At 38.9% G+C, this 10,736-nt stretch overlaps 1 protein-coding gene across 2 annotated transcripts; it reads left to right on the forward strand.

Moving 5' to 3' along the window:
* Nucleotides 1-379: 379 nt before the first annotated feature.
* On the forward strand, nt 380-8,085 carry wt1b (WT1 transcription factor b). Of its 2 annotated transcripts, none has more exons than XM_024296333.2 (9): nt 380-1,869; nt 2,909-3,031; nt 3,662-3,761; nt 4,812-4,892; nt 5,229-5,316; nt 5,403-5,550; nt 5,663-5,752; nt 7,155-7,238; nt 7,378-8,085. In XM_024296333.2, exons 1-9 carry the CDS (start codon nt 1,455-1,457, stop codon nt 7,497-7,499), a joined length of 1,251 nt encoding a protein of 416 aa, XP_024152101.1. In that variant the 5' UTR covers nt 380-1,454; the 3' UTR covers nt 7,500-8,085. The 2 variants fall into 2 exon arrangements, with proteins under 2 accessions (XP_024152101.1, XP_024152100.1); XM_024296332.2 differs by having other exon boundaries at nt 389-1,869; nt 7,155-7,247.
* Nucleotides 8,086-10,736: the final 2,651 nt, after the last annotated feature.

The raw sequence follows: 10,736 nt of genomic DNA on the forward strand, positions 1-10,736 counted from the left end.
TCCAGGTAAAACAAAAATCCATTACTTACATTTAAATGTAAACTTCTAAGAAATGCGTTTAATTAAAATTATGAAGTTTTGAGCCCAAGTCAAAATACCTGTCCTTTCAGTAAAACTTAAAGTTTTTTTTACTGAAATGTCACCACTAAAGCATTTTTGAAAACTACAGATCAGTTGCAAAAAAATAAAATAAAATAAATGTCCATTTTAAGTGAAAACACTATTTAACAATTTTAGTATGATTTCCTAAAGATGTTTAAAGATGTATATGAATGCTTACTGACCCTAAATCTAATGATATGTGTGTAACATTTCTGAGTAATTATAAACATTTTCAGATTGTTGCAGTTGTTACAGGTGACTCCATTGTAGCCTTCTACTAAACTGCAGGCTGCTTCTTACACTCAGGCAACACAAACAGACCTCCAATGCATTGTGATTCCTTCAAGCTTGTACGACAGGGAGGAATTAAGTCTGACAAATTCAATGTTAAAAGATCCGCAGCAGCTGTCTGGATTTTAAAGGCATTTCTAAGTGGCTGCATTCCTGTGCAGTTCCACTTTGAGTTAAGTTTGAGTTAGGGTCAAAACCCCTGTGTTTTACTGACTCCCACAGAAACACACTCACACACACACATGCGCCCAACTTCCCCTCTCCACTAATAAATAATTATTCTTTTGTGTGATGTGGCTTTGCTCCAAGGCCATGCACTTTATCTGAGCTCCTTGTAGCGAAGCAAACTAGAATGGGAAAACACAGTCTGTGTCTCTTTAGATGTTTCAATTTAAGTTAAAGTCATTACTATCCAGCATTTGTGCTTGTTTTGTAGAAAGAATTCTATTTGGAACTTTAAAGGACGAATTAATTGATGTCATAGATTTGTAGCGAATGGTGATTTAAAATGAAAAAAATAAATAAGAAAAAAGAATTGAATAGATCCCCCATTCACACTAAACCAAACTCACTCATTCAAGTCAAGCAGCACTTCAGCCTAAAGAACGAGTGAAGTATACGGTGTGAGTCAGGATCTGCTCAGATGTGCTGTCCATGCTGGTTGTGGCAAAGCAAAGAAGTCATCCTCTTCCGAGGCAGCCTTGCTCCTCCCCCTGCTCTGACTTATGCTGTACTTCAGTCTTCTGGAGAATAAGAAAGCCAGGCATAATAGAGACAGAGCAACCAGACACTCATAACATCTCAGTGTCCAACTCAGATCCACTTGGAAGTACCTGAGGAGCTTAAAATTTCCCATCTGGTGGAAACTTTGTTTGTAAACTACTTACTCCATCCTCTTAGCTTGGAAAGATGGCTCCCGTGGTTTACTGTGAGCTCTCAGATTTCTTTTTCAAGAAAAACTGACTCAGATATTTTTCAAGTTCCCTTGGGATTTTTCTTTTTTTTTGAACGTGTCTTCTTCTGGACTATCATATTTGGACTTTCTTGAACTGCTGTTGACAATGTTGACTGAACCGTGTGGAGCCATGTCGGTGGGGTCAGATGTTTGTGATCTGACCCTCCTACCATCAGCACCTCCTGTGCCATCCTTACCAGGAGCTGTTGGCAGCTGCGGGATGTCTGTCGGTGGTGGTCAGTGGACCCAATTGCTGGACCTCCACCCTGGCTCTCCCTACGGCTCCTTGAACTCCCACCACTCCCTAATCAAGCAGGAGCCTGGCTGGGGAACCGCTGACCCAATGGAGGACCCTCACTGTGGACTGGGGGCCTTCACCGTACACTTCTCAGGCCAGTTTACCGGCTCCGGTCCCTGTCGAGTCAGTGCATTCGGAGAACCAACGTCCCAACCAAGGATGTTCCCCAATGCAGCGTACCTGCCCAGCTGTGTGGACAGCTCCCCTCTCCCCAGGAACCAGGGTAAGCCCCCCCCATTTCTGTTTTTTAGCATTTAGCTGAGCAGCACAAAATTCCCTTAGAAAAACATCCTGCTTTGTAATTTTCTGGATCTGATATTTTACAATCTACTCAAAAAAAATTCCACTTTTCATGTTAAAACTACTATAATAATTTATTGCTGCAAATTACCTGAAGTTCCTTAATAATTAAAAAAAAATCAAGTGTTTTTTTTTAAACATCCAAAGCAATGTGAGAATTTAAAAAAGTTGTTTGAAGTTATGAACATTAATTCTGCAATGCCAAAAAGTTTGGGATTTATTTGCTTTAATTCGCACAAAGTCGTTACATTTTGTGTGTCTTAGACCTTTCTTTGGATGCCATCATCTGCTTCTGCAAAGCTGTTTTCCCACTGAAAAGGCTGTTTTTTTAACCAACAGGATAAAATGGAAAATCTTGCTTTCGGCTTTCTGCAGGGATTTAAGAGATCATAAGTCATTTTTCTAGGAAACTTTACAACATCCCAGAGGTGCCCATCTCACAATGTCACCAGATGATTATTTTATGAACTTCTACTAGAAGCTAAAAGCCTTTTATTTTTGGAGAGATTTGACTTTAATAGGAAGAGCGAAAACAACATAAGATAGTGCAACACTTTTACGTATTGTTTTACCTATTAAGGTATATATATTACCTATCTTATAAGTCATTCTTATAGTCTGACAGTAGAAAGCATGCCAAATTTCTTTTTTCCACCTGCCATAAGGGCTGCAACCACAGCCCAAAGATAAATGAGGGAAAAGAGAACGTTACAAAGAAAATGGATTTTGTTGTGTGATGAATGTCTCTCTGTGGTGACCCTGCCAGGAACTTAGTAACTACCAGCAGAATGGAGATAACTGACCACTGAAGACTTTTCAGAGTGTTGCATTCATTTGTAGGATAATGAGGTGAAATGTAGCGACGCAGCAGTTTAAAGGCCGCTGCTCTGAACCGTTTTTGATCTTTTGTCAACTAATATTAATATCAACATAACTCATTTTTGTTTTTGAATGTCTTTCAGGTTATGCCCCGCTGGCTTTAGACAGCAACCCCGGTTATAGTCACGCCACGTCCCACCACACCCCCCAGCTCTCCACCCTGTCCTTCAAGCATGAGGACACGCTGTCACCACCAAACAACATAGGTAAAACCGTCTGTGCTCTGACGTCTCTGCTCTAAATTGTTTAACAGACTGGAAAACTGTTGTGTCTCAGCAAGGTTATATAAGAAACCCATCATTTTTCATATGACAACAGTATTGCTAATATCCCCTTTTCTTTGTGTCGCTCCATTTCTGTCTTCACCCATATCCAGGTATACATAGACGCTTGCGTCGTCTTTGGAAATTACAGCTTAAAGAAAAAAAAACTTTATGTGTTTCTCTTGGAACACCCAAAACTCCCTTGGGGACTATATACTATTTAAATCTTAAGAGCACACTATTTCCTATTGACCTGCTTGAAAGGTTTGCCATCAAAATGAACCATAATTCCTTAAAGAATATATTTCATTGCATGTCAGAAAAAGAGAACGTAACAAAATTTATATTTAAGAGCCCTAATATATATCAGCTTCTATAGATGAACACTATAGGACAGTATAACCAAGTTGTTTCTCCACAAATATAGCAAATTTCTATCTTCATACTTTTTTTCCCCCTAGGAAATGTGTGTTTTACTTTACAAGTAAAATGCTTTGCATATCTATGAGTTGTAGTTGCAGAAAATTCAACACTCTTCCCTTTTTACTCATACGTTTTTCTAATTGTGCTCAGTTGACCAACAGTATCCAACGCCAAATCCCATGTTCGGTTGTCACAATCCTTCAGAATCCAGTCCCAACAGCCAGACTCTGCTGCTGAGGAATTACAGCAGGTAAATCCATTTCAACCTGTTTGTTTTTTTTCTGTTTGACTTGTGCAACCTTGAATTTTCCTCCACACTTTTAAGGTTTTCAAACTCCTTTTCTCATCACCAGCCTTTCCATGAATGTCGTATTTTTTAGCTCTTTGTAATATTTTTAGAAGTGTGAACTCTCTGTGATCCCCACACTGGGATCTGTGGTTGCCTGTGCTCTGTCTGGATCCTGAATCCTCATTTGTTCTGAGGTTAAGTGCTGCCCACTGGTGCTCAGCAGGCCAACACAAACACAACTACTGCTGAGGAGAAACCAGGAGAAAAGTCAAATAATACAGTGAAAGTGAGAATTGCTTCAGAGGAGTGTAGCTGGAAATCTGACTATTTGAACCTTAATGTGTCTTCTCAGTTTTTTTGCTTGTTTTTGTTTAAAACATCTAAAACAGTAAATTAGGATGGAATTCCTCAAATGCCGATGCAAGATGTTGTTTGAGAAAAGGAACATGTGCAACCCAAATACTGGGACAGAAGCTGATAAGGAATGGGGAAAACTGTGCTGCTGTTAGAGCTTATGGCATGAACTGGAAACCCTCAAACAAACACAAGAATGTGCACACACTCACACACACGTCAGACATCAGTGAACCCGTTTGCAGTTTAACATAGCTCAGAGCTGATTAGTGAGCCATCGCGATCCTTCCCTCAAGGACTTCTTGAGGAATGTTGTGCAGAATTCCCCTGAAGCCGCTTCCCGCTTTTAGTGATACCACGGGCCGGGTGATGTCATGCACCGGTTCAGGGTGTGCTAGGCACGGAGGAACACACCACCACTGAAGAGCACAAAACCTCATCCCGAGGAGGCTGATAATGTGTTTACAGTATGTGTTTGAAAGGTGGTGGGAAAACAGAGGTGCAAAGAGTGCAAAAAATTTTAGGTATAAAGGTCTTCAAAAGGAGGAATTTCAAAGCTTTGTTTCTCTAAACTTATATTAAACATAATTCTTTATTCATGATGTGGAAAGTTGAGTTCAGAAGCAAAAGCTGTCTTTTCTTTATCCTTTTCCTCAGTGATAATTTGTACCAAATGGCATCTCAGCTGGAGTGTGTCACATGGAACCAGATGAACACCCTGGCACCCCCCTCAAAGACGTGAGCTCCTGTTTTGGAAGAAATAATACGTTTTTATTTAGTTTGGGCTTAAAGAGCAACTAATTATACTTCTGTGTACTCTCATACCTTCATGTCATGCTGTAAAGAGACCTTTTATAGACAGTCACCCTCCATCTGTTTTGTCTGGATGTTATAGTTTTTGACAACCAGCTGTCTGGTCCTTTTGACTAAAAATGCCGCAATTTAAAAAAATATTTTTTTAGACAAAACAAAACATCTGTTAGATGTCAAGAAATAATTGTATTTTTTTAGAGGGATGCTTTTTTATTTATTTATTTTTTTAATCAAGGATGTTTTTATGTTTTTGCTCTCCAGCGGCCAAGCAGCTAGTTTTGACAGTGACCCCATGCTCGTCAGTGCCCAGTACCACATACACACGCATGGTGTGTTCAGGGGGCTTCAGGTTAGCCGGCTAAAGCAGCACAAACACACATTTAAAGCAATAAATGAATAAAGAAAAACTCATCTCAGCTTTTTACTTTCTGAAAGGATATACGAAGGGTTCCTGGTATGACTCCTCCAGTGGCAAAGTCCTCAGAAGCCAGTGAGAGGCGGCCTTTTGTGTGCGTCTATCCAGGCTGCAGCAAGAGATACTTCAAGCTCTCACATCTGCAGATGCACGGCCGGAAACACACAGGTCAGAGTGACAAGAACGCTTGTCTGCCTTTTTTTATTTTTATTGGTTGTTACTCACATTGGGCCTTATCGACGATGATGATGATGATGATAGTACGGAGGGCATTTTTCAGGAGAGAAGCCGTACCAGTGTGACGTCACAGAATGTGGACGCAGATTCTCGCGTTCAGACCAGTTAAAGAGACACCAGCGCAGACACACAGGTACCCACAACTTTATGTATGTCTGTAGCTTCCACCAATGTTTGTGACTCCCCCCTCTCCCCCAGTGTGTGTTTGTGAGTTCAAGATTCCTCCCACAATAAGAAAGATATTGAGTTTGTTGAAGTTTATAAAGTCACTGATCTATTAGACTGGAAATTTTAGCTTAAAAAATTACATTTTCTCCCTTTTTTGTTATTGTAATTGTAAAAAAAAGGACAAATCAATCCACATTTTTGAATAAGACTAACATTTTATTTAACTTGAAACATTCCTAGTTACCTTCATTTATTAAAAAAGATTAAATTATTCCGGGAAAGTGATTTTTTTATGTTTAATAAATTGTGTTTGAGTTAAAAAGTTGCATTTGTTTGAATATTAGAGCTGAGATTCTGAATCTTGGTGCAAAAGACTAAGATATAACTTTGGTGTATAGTACATTTTAAATAAAGGTTTCTTCCTTAACCACTAATTAAAAAATCAGTCAAACCATCAAGCCACTTAATGGTTTCTTTTCAACCAATTCTCTGCCTGGTGAGAGAGAAGACTTGACTAATGAAAACCTGATCTGGAGAGGGATCCTTTGTTGTTGTTTACATAAGATATAGTCTTTATTAAAAGTATTTAAAGAACTGTAAAACAATACCTGCTGGATTTATTTGTAAGAGAGATTTTTTTTGTGTGATTGCTGTTTATGTCTTTGATTATATTTCATGTACACTCTGATTCCTTGGTAAAGTTAAGCCAACTTTTTCTCTTTTTGGACCAAACTAGGCTACTTTTAAACAACTCTTGGCTCAGTTTAGGTGTTGAAAGTGTAATGTGAACCAGATGTGACCTAAGGGCCACGTCCGGTGAACATGTGAGTAACGTGACTGAGTAAAGGCAGCTAAACTCACAATAGGTCAAAGGCCCAATTAAGGACAGACATTAGCCACAGTCTGGTCAACCCTTCTGTCATTGGGAGAAAAGAAAAGAAAGGAGCTTTCGGAAAAAAAGCATTTGAGAATTTCCTTCACAACATCAGATGTGATCAGAAACACTTAAACATGGTCACTTCTGGCAAATAGCAATAAGTGTGATGGAATGATGTCCTTCAAAATCAAATAATACAATAAAGAGGTTGGATTTTAATGTAGATATATTTATTTATGTCTTAAGTGTTGGTATTTAGTTTGAAAGATTGTGTGTACCTTTCATTGCAACAGACATGAGTCATACCATAAAGGGGAATGTTTTAGTTCTTGGATAGAAATATGCTCTTGACTTATTGCCATAAATGAGGGAACTTTATGAAGACAGTCTTAAGCTGTGATTTTTTTCTACATACTGAAGTCTTTTGTGACATTTCCCCCCTCCCTATTCTCATTTCCTGTCTGTGACATCAACCGTCCTCTCCATGTAGGAGTGAAGCCTTTTCAGTGTCAGACGTGTCAAAGAAAGTTCTCACGGTCAGATCACCTTAAGACTCACACTCGGACTCATACAGGTAAAACAAGTGCGTATACCTTTTTTTTCTTCTTCCTTCAACGTTTTTATTCACACACAGAGATGCACGTACCTCTTATGCTAAAGCAACCCTTTTGCTGTTCTCTCTTCCCCCCCCCCGATTGTTGCTTTTTTGTCAGGTGAGAAGCCTTTCACCTGCCGCTGGTCCAACTGTCAGAAGAAGTTTGCCCGCTCTGACGAGCTGGTGCGCCACCACAGCATGCACCAGAGGAACCTGAGCAAGCTGCAGCCTGCCGTTTAAAGGAAGAGGAGGATGAAGGTGATGCTGTGGCAGCCAGCAGAGGACAAACTCTGGATTCTGGTCAGTGTTTCTGCTGCCCTGCCAGACTGTTCATGGTTCTGAGAAAGCACAGATGATGCCAGACAACGGACTGACTATCAAGATGCCTTGACTGTAGGGAGGTTGGGAAACCCAATGATTCTGAGCCAGTGAGGCGTCTTTTTTATCTAGCCTTTCTTGTCTTTTCAATGCAAGATAAAGAAACCGATCTTCACTGTTGGAGGTGTTTCTTGTCAAAAAGGTCTTAAAGACATTAAGAGACCGTCAATCATTTTGTCTTTATTTTATTCTTGCACTCTTGACTGTTTTTTTATTATAACTGTTTCATCTTGAAGATCTGCTGGATATTGCAAACTGGATTCAGGAAGTTTAAATAAAACACGTGTATCCCCTTTCACCTTAAAGAAGGGAATATTTGGTTTGGGAAATGTCATGACATGGAACTTTCCAAATTGCTTTGTATATATGTGACATGTTTTTTAACTGTTATTATCTTTTTTTGTTTTTTTATGTTCACGTTGGTTCATAAAATCTTCATTCAAATTTGTGTTTGTTTCGATTCGTTGGGGCATTCTCCTGTAGGAGTGAGAAACAGTGAAACAGCACCCTTTTGTGCCTCTTAGAGGGCACAAATATCTCAGGTAAATCAGAGGACGTCTGCTGCTTAAATCAATTCTAACAAAAAATGAAACATACCTCAGAGTCTGAGGGCTGCAGCCCACTGACTCAACCATCGAATAACTTCCCACTTTAAAAAAAAAATATCTTTAAAACTTCTGGCCACATGGTGGCAGTCTTGGTCTGCTCAGACTCGCTCCTGGGACGAGAGGCTGGACAGTGACTCATGCTCTACTTCTACTTTGTCACCTCACCCTTTAGATTACCCACTTTACTTTTGCTCTTAGTGGAAGTATCCACACTATGTGTGATAATGAACTTTAAATGAATGTGAGAAACAGGGGGGGCATGTTCAGACTACGTCTGGGTCCATCAAATATGAATGATGTGGATGGAGTTGTGTGTCAGCGAGTGCACAAGTCTATCAGAGACTTAAATGATTCAGCTACTGCAGGTATGTTAATAAAATATGAATCCGTGTGGGCTGGAGTAATAATGTTGCTGGAAAACTGTGAACTGTAACAGTTTCTGCACAAATGCAATCTCAAACAACTTCTTTTTTTAACATAGAGTGAACATAAAGTTTAACAAATATTGAATAACCTTTTTGGTCCTTTTCAGTAAAGCCATACTGGAATAAGTATTTTTGAATCATTAAAGGTAATTCCAAGTACATTTTAGAGTTTAGGAACTCTATCTCAACAAGAGTAAGTCATTTTGCAAAACAGAGACTCTATCGGAGGGACTTGAAGAAATAGTTGACATTGTGGAAAAGCAGAATTAAAAACTAAAATCAACACAAGAGAGCACTTCCTGTGTACAAACAAAGGTTCAGTTACTTTGGCTTCTCACAAATGTGCACAAATTGTCTTTCTTTAACAAAAAAGAAAACAAGTGAATTTGATAAACTTCAAAATCCAATATATTTATCAATAAAAGTTTTTATCCCGGTAATTATGTCTTAAATTTAGCAAATAAATTGCACATACAAGAAGAGATTTTAGTGTACTTATAGGGAATTATGTTGTAAACATTCTTTTAGCAAAAAAATAGTACACATGAAGTTTACTTTATTAAGCATACTGTGAATAAGTATAGCAGATACATGTGGTATGGGAAGTATTTCTTGAAACTAAATTATAATATTAAAAGTTGTTTACAAATAATAAATAGTGTATGAAAAGTAAACTTCAAGGCTCTCACGTATTTGCCTACATTTGATTTGTTTAAAGTGAACCAGAGTTTGTTTCCTCCTATATTCTAAAACAAATTTTCAGTCTGAATTCAATCAGGCGGACCCTGGTCCGGCACCAGGAACCACTCTCGAACCCATCCTTTGATTTGGTTAGTTTCCAATTAGACTGAGCTCTGTTCTTCTCTGAGTTTCCTCAGTCTGAATGAGCTCAGAGCTCAGAACGGAACAAGTGGACCAAAAGAGCCACCGTACCTGGTCATTATGGGATGTAGACAGAGTATCAGGGCAACGATGAGAAACAGCAACTCATTGAAATGTGGTCAGATGAATGCAGGCTCATTAAAATGTGATACACATTGCTTCTCAAACTGTTTTCCCAACCATCTATTTGTCATAAACACATATCAGTGAAGTTTCTTAGCCTTCGTCTCCTCAGTAATCACCTTGTAGAATGCCTCCACTGTACCAAAGTCACAACTAAAATGTGGTGAAGCTGACGTTGACACAGACGTTCAAAATTGGTCAGCAAAACAAAGGTTTGAATAATTAGACGATACCGACAAAGATTGTAAAGCTCAGGATTTTGTGTTTCCTTCTCTCACTGCTTTATTTCAACCTTGTAATTCCTGGCTAGTGACTGAAGAGATCTTTAGTCACGGAGTTTTGTAATCAAGCTTTGGTTCAAAATAGAAAAGTCTGGTTGAAATGTAATCTGAATACACACTAAACGTTAGTTTCACGACTCGATCAGGACCAACTGACTTTTCCAGTCTGAGTACTTGGTACACTTAAATAACTACTTTTTACCAAAGGTTATTTCAGAGGTTTGGTCAAACACGAGACTGATGTGGTTTTGAGTGCAGGAAATTAGAACTGTTTTAAATAATTTCTCTTTAAGACTCATAAAAATGTTCAGAGGGCTTTTCAAACTTTTAAATGTTTTGGCTGCAGCTGAGCAGCCATCAGAAGCTCAATCGCAGTACAATATGTATTCATTTGTGCAACACCTGCATTACTTCTCTAATTTGCACAGCAGAACTTTACACTCACCAAGCTCACAAAGATTAAAATGCCTTTCTCCTGTTTCAGGGTCACGGGCAGCTCATTTAAACCAGTGATTCAAGTTGTTTTCCAATTCATGTAATGGCTGTGAGCTACTATCTCTGTGATCTTCATTTTTTCCCCGCTTCTTAATCTAATGCACTTTGATTAGGAAGCACTTCTTTTTGTTCTCTCTCTGCAGGGTGTTGGGAAGCAGAGGAAGATCAGAGGGACAACACAGTTGAACATTTTATACACTCCAGTTCACTCTTAACCAAGATTGCAAAAAGGCTGTGAGGGGCATGAGGAGCTGATACTTTAAACACCCTTAGTCATTACTACCA

The sequence above is a fragment of the Oryzias melastigma genome, linkage group LG3 (assembly GCF_002922805.2).
Source record: "Oryzias melastigma strain HK-1 linkage group LG3, ASM292280v2, whole genome shotgun sequence".
NCBI classification, from domain to species: Eukaryota; Metazoa; Chordata; class Actinopteri; order Beloniformes; family Adrianichthyidae; genus Oryzias; species Oryzias melastigma.